Source organism: Castanea sativa, chromosome 12 (assembly GCF_040712315.1).
Source record: "Castanea sativa cultivar Marrone di Chiusa Pesio chromosome 12, ASM4071231v1".
Lineage (NCBI taxonomy): Eukaryota > Viridiplantae > Streptophyta > Magnoliopsida > Fagales > Fagaceae > Castanea > Castanea sativa.
Window position 1 is genome coordinate 11,176,609 of NC_134024.1, and position 19,355 is coordinate 11,195,963.

General features: G+C 40.6%; 2 protein-coding genes across 2 annotated transcripts; one reads left to right on the plus strand and one right to left on the minus strand.

Moving 5' to 3' along the window:
- Positions 1-932: 932 nt before the first annotated feature.
- Positions 933-13,474, minus strand: LOC142620171 (putative polygalacturonase). The gene is made up of 5 exons (XM_075793584.1): positions 13,151-13,474; positions 12,328-12,448; positions 11,991-12,236; positions 11,120-11,487; positions 933-1,256 (listed from the first exon to the last, which is right to left on the minus strand). Exons 1-5 carry the CDS (start codon positions 13,472-13,474, stop codon positions 933-935), a joined length of 1,383 nt encoding a protein of 460 aa, XP_075649699.1.
- Positions 13,475-18,468: 4,994 nt separating this feature from the next.
- LOC142620172 (uncharacterized) lies at positions 18,469-19,068 on the plus strand. The gene has a single exon (XM_075793585.1). It carries the CDS (start codon positions 18,469-18,471, stop codon positions 19,066-19,068), a length of 600 nt encoding a protein of 199 aa, XP_075649700.1.
- Positions 19,069-19,355: the final 287 nt, after the last annotated feature.

Genomic DNA, 19,355 nt, shown 5'->3' on the forward strand with positions numbered 1-19,355 from the left:
GATAGAGCAGCATACACAAAAAATTGGACAATATTTTTTATACTTTTTTGGTTATCTGGGCCAACCATTGACATTATTATTTTTATCTATTACTAACAATCTGTCACATTAGCAAGAGTTAAACTCATGCCCCTCCCTCCACTAGTGCCCCCAGATCTTAAGGGAGGTTTGTATAATTTATTTTAAACTAATCACAAACGCATGCAATGCACATAAAATTTTGAACTATTTTTCTCAAAAAAAAAAAAAGACTTTGAAAAAAAAAATAAAAATATATATATATATATATATACACACACACTACAATATTAATAATAAACTATAAATGGCATTGATAATATACTAATTGTAGATGTGTAACTTTAACATGACATTCATTTTTCATAACCTAAGTCTATTGCTGTTCCTTCTATTAATTTCTAGTTGTGTCACGCAAATTTACTTGTTAATATATATTGTTGTATTTATGACGTGTTAATGTAGCTTCATCAATGATCAATCCACTGCTTTTGTGTTCGCAAATTTCACATGGAGCTTTGTCATTTTGCTCTCCAGAGCTTTGATAATTGGTTCTCTCTCTCTCTCTCTCTGGGTAATTAAATGGATCATAGATGAAATAACAATAATTTCTCTATGAATTAAATTGTAAGCATTTTCAAAAAAAAAAAAAAAATTATAAGAATATTTTTTATGTTATTTATTTTTGATAGAGTTTCAATCTATAGCGTTCGTTTCTGATAATTATGTTCTTTATCATCAAACCAAAATATCAATTAGTGTTTGATGTAGATGGAAATTGAACTCCAAATCTCTTATTTAACCATAAGAGACTTCATTAGTTGACCTAAATATAACCCACAATTTATATGAATACTTTACTCTATCCTAATTTTTTTTTTTTAAAAAGTACATTTCACTTCGACTGAACATCATTAATGGGTGTAAGAACAAGTCTTCGTCTGAACATCCTCGATAGGCTGCTTATCATAGGGGAAGAGACAAGTCACACCTTTCTTCTCAGGCAACGACGCACATGACTTAGGGGTCACATCGCTTGTCACTCCAGCAATATCAGTACAATTCCATGGTACTTTATTTTCCTTCTGATTCATAGTAATGTTCACTTCAGAAAGGCATATTGCAGTGAAGGGATCACCTTTAATTCCGTCAAGTCTTCCTGCATAAGTAACGTTCGTCGCCACCACTTCCCGATAACTAATACCTTGAATCTCTGGAATTGCTTTTGGATCGTAGTTGATGATGCCGAAAATATCACCAGTGAGTTGCAAGCGCTCCTCAAACGAAAACAACACCTGCAAAAAGAAAACGAAGGACCTAGAAGAGAGCACCGGTGTGGTGTCGACCGAATACCCTCCGAAGGTCAAGTTAGAATCTTGTTCCTTTAACCCTAGAGTGCTAGAGTTAAGAATATTATGCGTACCTTCATACTTAGGGTTTCTGGGGTATTTATAGTGGGTAGAATTACCTTTCTTTGAGGATACAACTTCCTTCTCAAGTTCCTTTCCATATAGGAGTCTTCTTAAACGTGTGCCGCAAGGAGTCTAAATATACACGTTTGCGTGGGGATAAAGCAGAAGCTTATCTGAAATATATCAAACGACACGCCACGTGGCATCCATAATTAATTTATACAAGACGGATATTCAGCAACACCTAACCGTCATAGCTGGGTCAATCATGGTGTCGATCCGTCTTGACTGTTTCCGTCCATTTACTATTTTTATCCCCTTCAGTTGCCCCCTTCATTCCTTGGATCCGTCCTTATAATCTGACGGATCCATGGAATGACTAAAAGCAATGTATTAAATGGGGACGGTCTTGGCATACCATGACGGATGACACGTGGCCTACATTTCTGGCGAAGAGCACGTGGCCCTCATGGATTGGCTGTTTACCCAAACCGAGGCGTCGCTTCGTATTCCGCGCCCTCTGCTCTATAAAAAGCCAAATTTTTCTCCCCTTATTTTACCTTCATATGAAAAACTTGTGAGCAGAGCACAACCGTCACAACTATCGTGCCTTCCCGTCATTTCGACGATCCGTCCGTCGATTCTCGTCGAAATCATTTCGATTCGGTACGTATTCCAAACCTTTCTCCGTCTTTCTTTGAATTTCAACTCGTTTTAAGTGTGTTTTCTTTAGAACCGTCGGTGTCTTAGGTTGTACCGTCATAAATGTAGGTAATGTCTAGTGCGTCAAGTAACCGGTCGTTTGTCCGCGAGGGGGCGGGCTACGATGAAAAGTTTCCATCGGAGTCCAAGAGATCACGACACTTCAAGTGAAGAGAGGGATCCGTCAAGTACCTCTTCTTCCCTTGATGGTGGTCTAGAGACGGAGAGTTCGGAATCGTCCGGTAGTAGCTTGGACGGTGTGGATCCTCCCGTCCAATCAATAATTGGCCCCGAGATGGCCTTAGGGAGTTCGTCATCTTGCCTCTCTAGACGGTAAACGATTTTAGGTCGTCCATGACCGAATCTCAACTCAACACACTTAGGACAAAGTACCAAATACCGGACAACATCCGTCTACGTCTTCCCAACAAATCCGAGAAATGCTACTACAGGGGTAGACGGTGTTGGGATCTACGAGCAAGCTTTAAAGGCGGGGCTCGGATTTCCCTTGAGTTCTCTTCACCGTCGACTTCTTCAATACCTTGGTACGTCCGTCACCCAAATCTCCCCAAATGCACGGAGAGTGTTCATTGGGGTTGAGGTTTTGTATGGGGCGATGTCTCGAAGGTGCCGAAGGTTGACGGTGGAAGAATTTTTCCATTGTTACCGTCCAACGAGAGATCGTCAAGTCCAAGGGGATGTATAGCTTTGTAGCTAGAAGTCCCTTATTGAGGCTCGTCGCTGACACTCCGGACTCGAATAGACCGGAAGAGTCGTTACTTCTTTTTAGAAGGGGACGAATGGATGTGCCGTCCAGGAGATGTAACTAACATGCCCGTCGACACAACATGGGGCATAATGCCTCCGTCGGGTATGTGTACCCTTTTTTTGCTTCCGTCCGATCTTTGAAGTCAATTTAATTTATTTTCTAGGTCTAACCGTCCTTTATTGCAGCTCGGGACCGTCCTCAGGTTTACGTGGAGCGGTGGAGTTTTTTGGAGAGAATTTTTAACAAGACAAAACTGCGGGAAAGAACTTGGGCTCAACTCGTCACGCTTGATACTGCGAATTGGTATTGTGACGGACCCGAACCTTCATCCGGCTTGCCCGTCAATACGATAACAAAGTTCGAAAACGTAAGTTCGTCAAAACTATACCCGTCTTTCATTTTTTCTTTTGCTTTACTTTACCTTTCCTCTCTCATCCGTCTATGATTTGCAGAAATGGACGCCGCCAGGAGGAGAGCCCTTATTAAACAGCAAGCAGCAAAGAAAAAGCAGGACGGGGGTCAAGCAAAAGGGACGACCCATACGGTACCGTCAAAACGAATCCAACATGAAAAGACGGACCGTCCTCAGAAGAAACAGAGGACTACCGTCGAACCTGTCGTGGCCTTACAAGCTGAGAAAACGCCCGTCAAACACGGGAAAGGCAAAGGTTTAATGAAGGGTCCAACACCTCCAGGGGAGAAACCACCCGTCCTCTTTCGGGAAGACTCGAGCTATGCTCTCGAGAAGATGTCGTCCATGCTGACTGCTGACGACTACGCAGACCTTGGAAACCACTCGACGGAGGCGATGGGTGAAACGGGACTCTTCACCCTTGCTCAGGTAATTTTGGATCCGTCTAGTATTGTTGCTAAGTTCCTTTACGCCCGTCATTATCATGACATCGTTTTTCTTTGCTTCAGTGCTATGGTGATGATGAAGGGGCTTTTTGGCCGTTGCCTTAATCATGAGACATCCATGGACCGTCCGAGACAAAAAAACAAGACGATGGAGGAGGAGTTACATGAGTCAAGACCTATAAGATTAATATGGACGAAAGCTCAAGTGCTCGGAGCAAGTTAGAGGCGAAGTGGAGAAAGAGAATGGGCATCTACGTGAACTTTTGAATAATAAAGATAAGCGGTGACGGAGACGGTGTCGAAGCTTGACAATGCCAAGGAGATAGCCGTCCAAGAATACCGTGATTCCGAGAATCTTATAACGGAGCTTGGAAACTCCTTTGCGGACGGGTTCGACGACGCTATCCGTCGAGTTAAGTCGTCGTACCCCGAGTTGGACGTATCTCACATCAACATTGATGCTCAAGGGCAAACACTAGCGCAATCCGTCCGGCCGAGAGTACGGATGAAGTGTTCGCCGTCATCGCTCCGGCCAATGAAGGTGAAGTTCAACCTCCTACTCGAAGACGACGGTCCATTGGACGGGAACTCATCTCCGAAGAACGAATAGAACACTTTTCCTTTTGTAAAAATTTATCACTGTTTAGTGAACTTTTGTTTGAACCGTCATTTGTAATTTTTAAACTTGACTTATCAAACCTTAAATGGCATGTTGCTTGCTTATTATCCGTCGTATATTCAGATAACCCGTCCATTTGTGAACGAGATTTTCTAATCTTTTTGTGTAGTCTGCCTTATTTTATGGAGTTGTAATATGGGATAATCCGTCCACTTTTTAGACTTAAGGTTTTTTACCCTTTGGGTTATCCGTCCACTATGTGGACTTAGGTTTTTTACCCTTTGGTTGATCCGTCCACTATGTGGACTTGTAGGTTTTTTACCCTTTGGTTGATCCGTCCACTATGTGGACTTGTAGGTTTTTTACCCTTTGGGTGATCCGTCCACTAGGTGTTTGTAGGTTTTTTACCCTTTGGGTGATCCGTCCACTATATGGACTTGTAGGCTTTTTACCCTTTGGGTGATCCGTCCACTATGTGGACTTGTAGGTTTTTCACCCTTTGGGTGATCCGTCCACTATGTGGACTTGTAGGCTTTTTACCCTTTGGGTGATCTGTCCACTTTGTGGACTTGTAGACCGTTCACTCCTGGACTTGTAGATTTTCATCAGCATGCATTTTTTAGAAAAAATTCCACTCATAAGTTCAATAAACCAAATTGTTTATGAAAAAGAAAAAACTGAGCTCTAAAAAGTAAAAGCTATAACTGTCTAAAATTAAACTGGAAAGTAAGGCAGTTGGTATCGTGACTGCTGCACTTATTGGTAGTACTTCTTCAGGTGCTCCGTGTTCCAGGGATGGCTTAACTTCCTTCCGTCTAGTGTCTCCAAGTAGTACGTTCCCTTCTGTGCCATGAAATGATTCGGTACGGGCCTTCCCGATTTGGGGACGGCTTTCCCGGGGATGCATCTTTCGTAGCGCCAAGCACTTTTCGTAACACTAGATCTCCAACTCTGAAGTCTCGGAGCCGAAACTTAGAGATGTAATGTTTTGCCATCATGTCCCCGATACCGAGCCGATCTTTGAGCCATTGCCCCGACTTCATCAACAAGGTCAAGTTGTAGGCGTAATGCTTCAGCATTCTTACTCTCGTCATAGCTTTCCACACGGTAGCTCGTCAACCCAACTTCTGCCGGTATGAGGGCTTCGGCACCAAACGCTAATCGAAACGGTGTCTCTCCCGTTGGCGTTCTTGCCGTTGTTCTGTACGCCCATAGGACACTTGGTAGTTCGTCTGGCCATATTCCCTTTTACCCCTCGATCCGGGTCTTTATGATCTTTAATAAGGAACGGTTCGTGAATTCAACATGACCGTTAGCTGTGGATGAGCGGGCGACGAGTAGTGATTCTTGATTCCTAGGCGAGAACAAAAGTCTCGGAACGCATGGTTGTCGAATTGCTTCCCGTTGTCCGACACAAGTACTCTCGGAATCCCATATCGGCGGATAATATTTCTCCATACAAAGTTGCGAATATTTTTCTCCGTGATAGTAGCAAGAGCTTCCGCTTCCACCCACTTGGTGAAGTAGTCGATTCCTACTACCGGGAACTTCGCTTGTCTTGCCGCCATTGGAAATGGACCCATGATGTCCAATCCCCATTGTGCGAACGGCCATGGGGCCGTCATAGGTGTGAGTTCCTCCGTTGGTCGCCTAATAAGATTGCCGAACCGTTGACACTTATCGCGGGCTCTCACGTATACATGGGCATCCTTCTGCATTGTCGGCCGCAATACCCGCCTTTGAGTAGCTTGTGTACCGAGACCTTGACCACGAGTGGTTTCCACGAGATCCGCTTCATGAACTTCCCTCATTACGTAGTACGGCCGTCATGGCCCGGGCATCTTAGATAAGGGCGGGAGAATCCTCTTTGTAGAGGATGCCTTTGATCGGTATGAATCGGGCAGCCCTAACCTTCAATTTTCTTGCGTCTTCCTTCCCGTTCGGGAAGCTTGCCGGGTCCTTATAGGTACGCCACGGTGGAACCGTCCAATCATCTCTAGTGATTAGTTCACACTTTTGAACATTATCTAGTAACGATGAATATTGGACGAAGGACAATACACCGCTCCGGGACGACCATAGGTTCGGCCGAAGCCGCCTTTGCGAGTTGATCCGCTTCTTGATTCTCTTCTCTCGGTATTCGAGTTATCGTGAATTTGAGGGCACTCGTCCGACCCTTCACTTCTTCGAGGTACCTTCTCATTCGTTCATTCCTACAATCATAACTCCCATTAACTTGGCTAGCTACGATTTGGGAATCGGAGTAGACCATTGCTTTCCGGCCCCAGTACGCTATTGCAAGCTCCAATCCCGCCACCGGGGCCTCATACTCCGCTTCATTATTCGTAGCAGGGAACTCCAGACGGATCATACATTCAATCTTATCTCCTTCCGGGGTATGGAGTACAACCCCGATTCCTCCCGCATGCTTATTGGAGGATCCGTCTATATGAATTCTCCATGTAGGCGTCTCTTCTACCCCCTGCTCCTCATGTGTAGTGAATTCCGCAATGAAGTACGCAATATTTGTCCTTTCACAATTTGTTCGTGGCTGGTATTGGATATCGTACTCGCTTAGCTCGATAGCCCACAAAGCCATTCGTCCGGCGGTTTTAGGGATTGTGCATTGCTCTCCGTAATGGCTGATCCGTCGGGATTGTTATTGTGTGTGCTTGAAAATACGGCTTCGGTTTTCGAGCTGCGGTTACAAGTGCGAAGGCGAGTTTCTCTATCCGTGGGTACCTCTCCCTCGGCCGCCTCGTAGCGCCCGGCTTACAAAGTACACGGGTTTCTCGGACCTTCCCTTCCTCTCTAATGAGAGCCGCACTTACCGCCGCCGACGAGACAAGCAAGATATAGGAATAATTCCTCCTCGGCGCAGGACGGGGCTAAGTAATGGCGGGGCGACGGATATGCCTTCAACTCTTCAAATGCCCTTTGGCATTCGTCCGTCCACTCAAAAGATTTCCTTAGCGTTCTAAAGAAAGGGAGACACTTGTCGGTTGCTCTCGATACGAACCTATTTAAGGGCTGCTATCTTTCCGTCGGGCTTTGCACTTCCTTCACCGTCCTTGGAGGAGATAGATCCATAATTGCTTTCACTTTCTCGGGGTTGACCTCAATGCCCCGCCGGGACACCATGAACCCTAAGAACTTTCCAGCATTACTCCGAATGCGCATTTGCTTGGGTTCGGCTTCATTTTGTACGTTCGAAGAGTGTCGAAAGTCTCACGGAGGTCCCTCGATGATCCGACGCCTTTACGCTTTTTACCAACATGTCATCTACGTAGACTTGGACGTTCCGGCCAATCTCGGTGCTCGAACATCTTGTTCATTAATCGTTGGTACGTGGCTCCCCGCATTCTTAAGCCCGAATGGCATCACCTTGTAGCAAAAAGCCACTTGACTCGTCACAAATGATGTCTTCTCTTGATCCGTCTTCTCCAACTTAATCGGTTGTGCCCCGAGAAGGCGTCCATGAAGCTCAACAACTCATGTTTTGCGGTGGAGTCGACTAAAGCGTCAATCCGTGGGAGCGGGTAGGCCGTCTTTAGGGCACGCTTTATTTAAATCCGTGAAATCAACGCACATTCTCCACTTCCCATTTGACTTTTTGACCATTACCACATTTGCCAGCCAGTCTGGATAGTACACTTCTCGTATGAAGTCCGCTTCTCGTAGCTTCTGCACTTCCTCTGCTGCAGCTCGATCCCTTTCGGGGGCGAATACGAGTTTCTTTTGTCGGACTGGAGAGAACGAAGGTGATACGTTTAATTTATGGACTATGACCGTCGGATCTATCCCTGGCATGTCGTCATGGCTCCATGCGAATACATCTTGGTTTTCTTTGAGGAACAATAGGATCGCATGTCGAATCGTTTGGTCGTAAATGGACGGATCCAAGGAATGAAGGGGGCAACTGAAGGGGATAAAAATAGTAAATGGACGGAAACAGTCAAGACGGATTGACACCATGATTGACCCAGCTATGACGGTTAGGTGTTGCTGAATATCCGTCTTGTATAAATTAATTATGGATGCCACGTGGCGTGTCGTTTGATATATTTCAGATAAGCTTCTGCTTTATCTCCACGCAAACGTGTATATTTAGACTCCTTGCGGCACACGTTTAAGAAGACTCCTATATGGAAAGGAACTTGAGAAGGAAGTTGTATCCTCAAAGAAAGGTAATTCTACCCACTATAAATACCCCAGAAACCCTAAGTATGAAGGTACGCATAATATTCTTAACTCTAGCACTCTAGGGTTAAAGGAACAAGATTCTAACTTGACCTTCGGAGGGTATTCGGTCGACACCACACCGGTGCTCTCTTCTAGGTCCTTCGTTTTCTTTTTGCAGGTGTTGCTTTCGTTTGAGGAGCGCTTGCAACTCACTAGTGATATTTTCGGCATCATCAGTTGGCGCCGTCTGTGGGAATATAACACTAAGGAGGAGGAAGAAAAACTTCGGATTATATTAGCCTCGCTTTATCCCTGAGACAAAGAGTTGCATGGCACTCACCCGATCGATGGCAACGAACAACAATCAAGGCGACGAACCACGCGCCACCGCTTTGGAAAGGCAGGTCCAAACGCTTGCAGCGGCGGTTGAGCGCCTCACTAAGCAGAATCATGATCTGGAAGAGCAGTTACGGCAAATAACTGCACATCAGAGCGCACCACAGGAAGATCAGGAGGGAGCTAGTCCCGAAGGAAGGAACGCGGAAAGGCCTGAGGGCAGCAACGCTCCGACTAGACCCGAGCGACAAGAAACCAATCAACCGCTTGCTTTAGACCCGGTGCCGACTCACATAGCTACCGAAATGCAGGAGATGAGGGAACGTATGGATGCAATGATGAACGCCCTTAAGGGACGAGTATCCAAATCTACCGGACGACCTAGTCCATAGACCGGATTCACCATTCACAGCGTTGGTGAATTCATACCCCGTCCCTTCAAAGTTTAAAATGCCCCATGTGGAAAACTATGACGGATCCAAGGACCCGTTGGATCACCCAGGTCTTTCGAACTCTAATGCATCTTCGGGGGCGTACCTGGACGAAATCATGTGCGAGGGGCTTTCCTCACCACCTTGAAAGGGCCTGCGAGGGATTGGTACAGCAAGTTGACGCCTAATTCCATCGGCACTTTTAAGGAATTAGGTGCACAGTTCGTGTCACACTTCATCGGAAGTCATCGACACAAGAGGTCTATTGCATGCATATTGGGAATTAAACAACGAGAGGGTGAGACTTTAAGGTCTTATATAGCCCGCTTTAATAAGGAATCCCTCTCGATAGACGAGGCCGACGACAAGACACTTGTGGCAGCATTCACAAACGGGTTACAAGAGGGTAAGTTCTTATTTTCCCTATGTAAGAATGACCCAAAGACTATGTCCGATGTCTATTACAGGGCGACGAAGTATATGAACGCGGAGGATGCCTTGCTGGCCGAGAGAAGACTACAAACCAAAGAAAAGGGAAAGAGAGGAAGATATGAAACCGGATAACGGACGAAAAGTGGCTAGAACCGAGAGATCGACGAGAAGACCCAGGAGACCCAAAGCCGCCTTCGGGGAGGTTCACAAGTTTCACCCCCTCACAGCCCAATTGACCAAGTGCTAATGCAAATCAAAGATGAAGGAAGCTTGACATTCCCGGGCAAGTTGAAGGGAGATCCGAACAAGAGGCCAAGAGATAGATATTGCCGCTTTCACCGGGACCACGGCCATGAAACGACGGATTGTTTTGATTTGAAACAACGGATTGAAGCCCTTATAAGGCAAGGAAGGTTGCAAAGGTTCGTGAGGAAGGAAAAGAACCGATCATCCTCGGGGAGCGAATCCTAGACGGGAAAACGAGCGTCCCGGACCACCCGGTAGCGTACATACGGATGATAATGGGGGGCAACGCTTGATAGGATCGTCCAAGAAGGCCGAAAGACTTATTTACGGACGGTACAGAAAGTGTCCAATCGACGGGACCTTCATTAGAAAGAATACGGCGAAACGGCTCCAAAGGCATCGAGTTTTTTGAAGACGAGGCCCGGCGCCTTCACCACCCCCGTGACGACGCGCTTGTGGTTAGCATCCGGGTAGGGGATTTCAACGTCCACCGAGTTCTAGTAGACAACGGGAGCTCAGCGGACATCCTCTACTATCCTGCGTTCCAGCCACGGATGGGGATTGCAAAGGAGCGCCGATCCCGGCACGCGCGCCCTCGTCGGCTTCGGGGGAACCCGGGTCCATCCTTTAGGATCCGTCACATTGGAGGTGACGGTAGGAGACTACCCACGACAGATAACTAAAAATGTCTCCTTTCTAGTGGTGGATTGTTCTTCAGCATACAACGCCATACTCGGACGTCCTACTCTCAATGCATGGAAAGCCATCACTTCAACCTACCATCTGATGATCAAGTTTCCCACTGAACATGGGGTTGGAGAACTACGCGGAAATCAGGTAACTGCACGGGAATGCTACGTGGCCATGATGGAGATGGATGACCATGTACAGACAATGAGCATCGAAGAACAGAGAACAGTGGCGGAACCCGTGGAGACATTGGAAGAAGTCCAACTAGATGATTCAAGGCCCGATCGAACTACCAGGATAGGAACCTCGGTCGACACCACACCGGTGCTCTCTTCTAGGTCCTTCGTTTTCTTTTTGCAGGTGTTGCTTTCGTTTGAGGAGCGCTTGCAACTCACTGGTGATATTTTCGGCATCATCAGTAGTTTTGGTCTGGATGTTGATTATAATTGCCTGCCATCCAGAAAACGTACTTCATGTTCTTCAAGGTCAATTGCCTAGCATGGATGTCCTTGACATAACCTCCTCTTCCAATAGCAGTCTTAATTCTAATAGCTGATTCAGTATCAATGGCTGTGATGTATTCAGCTCTAACATCTTGGATTCCGCCGGACATTTCACTGCCTAGAGCAATGGCAGCACTGAAAGGAGAAATGCAGGTAAGCCTTCTAATGAATAGATGCTGTGTAGGCATTCCAACTTTGATTCCATATTGATCCCAACCACTTTTCACGGCAATGCAGTCATCCCCTGAGACTATGTAGCAGTCCTCGATACGAACGTTTGAGCATGAATCTGGAAACAAAACGGGAACATAGACTCAGCAATGGTAAATTGTGTCAATGATCAATGTCACGTGAAAATGATGATATGTTAATTGTAAATCACTCATAATTTTACACTTCAACAGCAAAGCCACTCTTGACTCTATAGCTATTACATTTTCCCAGACAAACAAAATCAGCCCAAAAAATTGTGTTTAGATTCCTTTTTCAAAAGCGAGAAATTGAGGGAGGGCTAACAAAATTCTATTCTAACTTTGGTCTACTCGTTTTTATGAAATTTTTGAGGTGACATTGTATGATTGATGCATAATAAAACATGTATCAATGATGTCATGTGAAAATGATGATATATCGATCAATCGTAAGCTATTTCCTCGGCAAGTTGTGAAAAATATGATAAAAAAAGTTGTGTTTCTATCATGACTCCTTAAAATAGGGGAATGGCAAGGGAATAAGTAATTAACCTTTCAACCTCATATTAATTAAAGCAATTAGGACAAGTGTCAAACATACCTGGGTCTACCCCATCGGTATTAGCAGAATAAATTGATGCAAGGATCGTGAGCCCTGTGATTAGTATATCACTGCTGTAAATGGGATGGACAAACCATGATGGAGAGTTAAGTAGAGTGAGATTAGATATTTGGATTTGATTGGAGTACATGATCTCAATCATGTATGGCCGTGTTAGCGTCAAATTCCCAGCGCGGAATTTGTCCCACCAAATAGAACCTTGGCCATCAATTGTGCCATTGTTACCTAATATAATGCCATTACAAATGTTACCCATTAGACATTGTTAAAGCCAAAAATAATTATTAAAAAAAAGTTTTGATTAATATATAATTACCTGTGATTATGACATCAGTGAGATTTGTACCAAAAATGAGAGCGCTTAACCGTCCACCAGGTGCATCCCTTCCTCTTCCATAAGAAGGCAACACAGGAAGAGGAGGCCATTGTGACTCATCCTATCCATTTGATCACGCATGTGTATAGCAAATGATGGTTAGAGAAACATGTAATCAAAGAAAATAGTTTCACTTTTTTTATAATAAGTGTATACCCAAAGTCTATTTGTGGTAATTACCAACAAAATCTTTGTTAGTTTTATATATATATATATATATATATATATATATATATATATATATATATATATATATATATAATTTGTTAGTCACAATTGAAAATGAAGATTTGAGATCTAGATATCTTTGTTAAAAATACAAAGAAGTATTAAATAGGTGAGTTACAAGGCTCTTGTCAACTACAAATAATAACTTAAATTAGTATCTTCTCAAAAAAAAAAAAAAAACTCAAATTAGTATCTTCTCTTGTTTTTAGCTTTGGATCAACTAATGGCCAATGCCATTCCCTTGTTTATAGCTTCGGAATAAATAACGGCCAATATACCATTTATGACAAGTTCATTTTAACAGTTCCTTGCTTACCAATTATTATGCTATAATGGCTTTGGTTTAATTTCTTGGCCAAAATGTGAGGACATTTTCAAATTTCATGTAAAAGGAAAAATGTAAATAGGGCCCCCTCAACTATTAGTGTGTTTGAAATAGCTTATTTTCTTTTGATTATTTTGCTCAAAACAAGTTTGCAAACAAACTTTTTTCATCTAAAAAGATGATTAAACTGTTAAAAAACAAACTTTATACCTGCGTTCCAAGAATAACAGCATCCTTTTCAAGAAAAAGGGTGAAATGGCTGGTGAGATTAAAGCTTCCAGTTAACCATTTTCCAGGAGGTACAATAAGTTGTGCCCCACCATCTGATGCATATCTGCTTAGATTACGAATTGCAGAATTAAAAACCTTTGTGTTTAATGTTTTTCCATCACCAACTGCTCCAAAATCAGTCAAAAATGCAGTATGCTTTCGACAATTTATTGCCTGATACACTAATTTTTCAGCAAGTAAACCACAGTCTGCGACTCTTAAACTTAATATTCCCAAGATAACAATCGCTGAGAGAACCTGCATAATTGTTATAAATTATCGCGTCAACTTTTATTTCCCTATAACAAAAAGAAAGAAGAAATGCTACAATTTATAACACTTTCACAACAAATTTTAAGTAGTAAGTTGTTATAAGTTTTAATTTAAACCTCAGTATTGAAATTATTTTTTTACTCACTAGTAACAATAAGTATCAATTTGTCATTTAAAATTTATTATGAAAATGTTGTAGATTACTAGTTCTCTTTAAAAGAAAATCATAAAGGAACAATTTTATAAAAAATGTGTTATGACCACAAAATTTTTACAATACTTTCAACAAATCATGTAATAAGTTGTTATTGTTTTTAATTTGAACTTGTCACTAATATTACCTTTTTTTGCCCATATAATAACAACCAATAATAAGCTACTACTAATGATTTCTTGTAAAAGCATTGTGAAAATACTGTGGATGGCATTTCTCAAGTACAAAACCAAGAAAATATTATATAAAAACCGAAACACAAAGCAAGAAAACCTAGGAGTTCGGAGAAAACGTACATTGGTTTTGAACTTTAGAGACAGTCCCATGTTTTGAGAAGACTGAAGGTTGAAGAGAATGTTTAAGATTGATTTTCATTGTAGAAGAATTAAGAGGGAATTTAAAGAGTTGTGGAGGTGAACTTTGGAAGGATATCTGCGTCGCATCTATCTATGAGATGGTCATACATAGAAATTCACGTATTCGGTTTCCATTTTTTTCGTAGAGGAATTAATTTACTTTTTATTTATTTTTTTATATATAAATAATTAATTCACTCTTTTTTAATTTGATAGAGAGATTTTTTTTAAAAAGGAAAATTTTGATAGAGAGAATTACTTGCTTTTGAATCTTAGATGCCACTTTTTAGGTGATCATGCTGGGGTTCAAGGAAAAAAAAAAAAAAAAAAGAGGCTTTAGTTAAAAGTTAGGTATCACTTTTTAGGTGTTATATATTAGATGTTTGATGTTTCAAATGTATATTGCTCAATTCAGTATTAAAGATGTCAGCTTTTTGTAAAAAAAAATTAAATAAATAAAACAGTTAATTCAGTCATGTGATTCTATCGTTTCAAAAAAATTCAGATATATACTTTAATACTTGGTCAATGTTGTTATATAATTAAACTTAATTTAACTGAGTAATTTAAGGAATTGTATATATTTTTGTCCTTTCAAGAGTAGGATATTTGAGAAATTTGTGTAAACAGATGAGAATCGTTCCTTAAATTTTGACTTCGTTGAGTTTTTTGGGTAGTTGTAGTTACTAGTTAATTTGCTAATTGTGGTATTCCGGTGTTGCCCATTTTGGGTAGGGGTGTATTGTATTTGTGGGCGGGAATTTGGTTTTGTTGTCCCTTGTTGGTAGTTCAGTTGAGCTATTTTCTCATTTTTCTTAATTTTTACTCGTTGATAAGATTTGCTTATTAATTCAAAAAAAAAAAAAAGACTAATGATTTTTAATATTTGACCCCTTTTTCAGAAAGTTTAAATATTTGACCTAGAATCTTATTGTCATCCACATGATTAGTATTGAACAAGGATGGTTGATTCATCTCAAATTCTAAATGAAAAGTGCATCAAAGATTTCACTTGATCGTTGAAAAATTATTAATTTATTACTATCATCGTAAAGAGAATACAGCCCTTACTAAATCCCTGATAAGTTTACAAGTTACAACTTATGTTATTTCTTCATTTTAAAGTAAAATATTTTAAAATTTGAAAATATTCCCTTTTGATTAAACCCCTATCATGATTTGGTGATCAGTAATAATGTTTAACCCCAAAAAAAAAAAAGTTTCTCCTATTAAAAAAAAAAAATTCACTAACTATTATCAGGATTTGGTCATGGGAGTTTTTTTTTTTTTTAATAATTTGAAATATTCTAACACTTAATAATAGAGAAGTTTTATATCCACAATATTTTCATAACACTTTCACAACAAATTCTAAATGACAAGTTGTTATAAATTTTTAATTTGAATCCACCATCGAAATCACATTTTTGCCCAGTGGTAACAACAAGTAACAACTTGCTACCAAAGATTTGTTGTGAAAATATTGTAAACATAGTATTTCTCTTTAGGTTGTTAGCATTAAATAATTTTTTTTTAGCAAGGTTTTTATCCAACTTGGATTGCATAAATTTTTATGCAACTCATTACGTGGTAGTTAAAAAAAATCCACATGTATTATTTAACTAAGTCACATAACTCATTAAAAATGTCATCTAACGATAAATACACGTGGATGGTTTTTTTAATCATCAAGTAACGGGTTGCATAAAAACCTGCTGTAACTCAGATGGACAAACTATGATGGAGAGTTAATGCCAATACAAATATCCATTAGACATTGTTAAAGCCAAAAATATTAATCCAAAAAAAAATAAAAATCAAGAGGTCATATATAGAGAGAATTGAAATACTCTTAAACCATATCAAAATTAAGAACAAATTTAAAAATAGGAACTCTTTATTTCCGTTGGTTTAATGTTTCAAAACTAATTTTGTTACATTTTTTATTCAATGTTTTAAGAAAACTATTTGTTTTATTTGGTTCAATGTTTCAAGGTTTTTTTTTTTTTTTTTTTTTTTTTTCTTACACACAAAAAACTCTTTGCATTTTCGTTCACACTTTTCACTTCTACTCCTTTATATATATATATATGCTCACAGTCCTTCATGTCATCTCATCTCAAATACACTTAGGCAAAAAACGATATTATTTACCTTAAACCTTTCAACTATACCTACGTAACTCCAAGATTGTGGTACCATTTGATTCTAACCCGTATGAATAGGCTATGACCAAGGAAAGGGGTTTGCTTTTTTTATTCAGTGACAGTAGCTTACAATTTTGATGTTGAAGTCAGACATTGTGAATTTTGTAAAAGTTGTGATTTACTTTGAGTCTTTAGGTGTTTGAGATTTTGGTTTGGGAAAGTCATAAATGTATTTTATTATAGAACTAAAGAAAAAAAAAATCTAATTAATTGATTATTTATGAAATTAGCTTTTTTTAATAAAACATTGTGTTAGAACTCATAATTTGCTGGGTTTTTTTTACTACTATTTTGTGTGGTATGAGCCATAGAAATAAAAATAAAAATTGATGATGATTTCAAAGTTTTTCTAGGTTTTTTTTTAAGGATTCAGAAACCTAACTAAAAACAATTAAATTTTGATAAATGGATGTGTTTTTAGCCAATTTCTCTTTGTTTAATCACATTTTCTTTATATATATACGGGGAGACGAGGATTCGAGAATAAAGATGATGAATTAAGGACAATGCCAGGAGTAAGAACCTAGGAAAGCATCGGCAGAATGTCCTCGAGAAAATATAAGTGACCTTATGCAAGTGCAAAAAGACCACAACGCCCGAGGACTTCGAGGATGTCAACATGCCCTCAAGAAACCAAGAACCAAGGCTAAAGGTTGTTGGGTGCAAACCGAGGGCGAAGATAAATATTTGTCGCCAAGCTGGAAAGAAAGGAAAGAGAATGGATAAAGCATCCATCACTTCTGCATTCAATGCTCTGTAATCACTTAGCTGGTTGCATTAATGAGGAAATGACATTTGAAACAACCCAGCTCATATCTCAGTATGGAAGCCTTCTAGTAAGGTCTTGATGGGACAAGTATCGGAGAAATTTAATCCTGACCTTCCAAATGTAGGGCTCAGATACATCTTAACTGATTATATAAAGCTAAGAAGCATTTGGAGAGCTAAGAAGCATTTGGAGGAAGGGAGGAACTTTTGGAGACTTGAAAATCATTTGTAATTGCTATCTCGAACTAAACCCGAGTGTAAGGTTGAATTTATTCAACCATTTGTTGGCTTTATTTTGTGCCAAATTTGGTTGTAATTCAGTAATTAAATACCCTGTATTTAGGTGGGAACCATGTAAGGGTTGTGTGTGAGAGAGTGTGAAGAATTCAAGTGTGTGTGCAATCAAGAAGTTTGCCACACGTGTGAAGCATGCAAGAAGCTAAAGGATCATGACAGTTGGAGCACTATAGGACAAAAAATACAGTTTGGCCAGTCAGTTATTTCGTGACTGAAACTCGCTACTAGTCCCAGTCGCGAGTCAAGTCGCCAGAACCCCTTGTTATGCAGAAAAATGACTTTTCACATTCCTTCTCATACCCTTCTATAAAACCCTTATACCCACGAAATGTTGAGAACTTCCAAAGAGAATTTTGAGTGAGAAACCCTAGAGAAAAACAAGATTGACTCATCCATAATCTTAGACATTTGATTCTCCAAATTCGTCTACTCTCACCATCTCCATTGACATACCATGGAGAGGTTCATTAGCCAAATCCTTATCTCACCATACCCATATCTATGAGGAGGTTATTTGGTTCTTGGGAAACAGTTCACAGAGGACCAATTCATTTGGTTGATGCAATGGGCTTATTGCAGGATCGAGGAAGCTAAAGAAGACATGGTTAGGCTTAACCTTGTTGGAATAAAAAGCTTGGAGGGCTTAGATGCATTGGGTAGATTAGGCTTGTAGGGTCTAGTGCTATTCGTGTATCCCAACTTTATTGTTTAATGGATATTTTCACTGCTTAGAGAGCGGCAGAGAGGTTTTTCATCGAGTTCTTTGGTTTCCTCTTCGAAAACATGTGCCGATGTTATCTTTGTGTTTGCATCTTTCTAACCCTCACTCTTGCCTTTTAATTGCTGTTGTATTGTGATTAATTATGGTTTAGAGTTGTTTATTTATTTGGGTATTGCTTGTACTTATCATTCTGCACATCTATTGTTTGAGTATAAGCTTGTATTGGTTATTTTGAAAAAGGGGGTCTAAACATTCACTAGTGTTTTACACACCAAGTAACTTTCAATTGGTATTAGAGCGGGTACACTTTGTCGGATTTCTATATCCTAAGTGTGATCCTTGACCCTTAGATGGACAGGTCTTAATCCCTAAATGCACCTCCCTTCTTCGATGGGAATAATTACGCCTTTTGGAAAGTGCGTATGCATGCATTCTTGTGCTTTATTGATGAGAGCGTATGGGATGTTGTTGAGATTGGATGGACTAGGCCAGAGGTAGCCAAATCTGCTTGGGATAAGACAGCCCTTGTAGCAGCCAATGCTAATAGTAAAGCTTTAAATGCTTTTTTTTTTTTTTTGTATGGTGTCTCACTCGATGAATTCCAGAGGATCTCCCATATAACAATTTCCAAGGAAGCGTGGCAAATCTTGGAGACCACATATGAAGGCACCAAGACAGTGAAAGACACCAAGTTACAAATGCTCACCACTTGCTTCGAAGAACTAAAAATGAGCGAAGATGAGTTGTTCGACTCCTTTTATGGGAAGTTAAATGAAGTGATGATTGGCAAATTCAACTTGGGTGAAAAGAAGGAGGACTCCAAGGTTGTTAGGAAGATCCTACGATCATTGCCGGAGAGCTTTTGTGCCAAGGTCACCTCAATTGAAGAGAGTAAAGATCTTGATGAGATCAAAATTCAAGAACTCATTGGTTCTCTTCAAACTTATGAGCTGTCTCTACCATCACAAAGGAAGAGCAAATCTCTTGCTCTTAAGAAGATCAATGAGAGAGTCGAAGCTTAAGATTTCTCGGATAAGGATGAGGTTGAAAAGGAGATGGCGTACCTTGCAAAGAACTTCTGTAAGTTCTTAAAATTCAAGAAGGGTGGAAAGATGTTTAAGAAAGGCAAATTCTCAAATTTCAAAAAGGATAAGAAGGACTTCAAGAAGGACTCCAAAGAATCCTCTTCATCTCAAGCAGTCATGTGCTATGAGTGCAAAGGGCATGGCCATGTGAAGAAAGAATGCCCCACTTATTTGAAGGCAAAGGGTAAAGTATTTGCTACTATCCCTAGTGACTCAGATAGCTC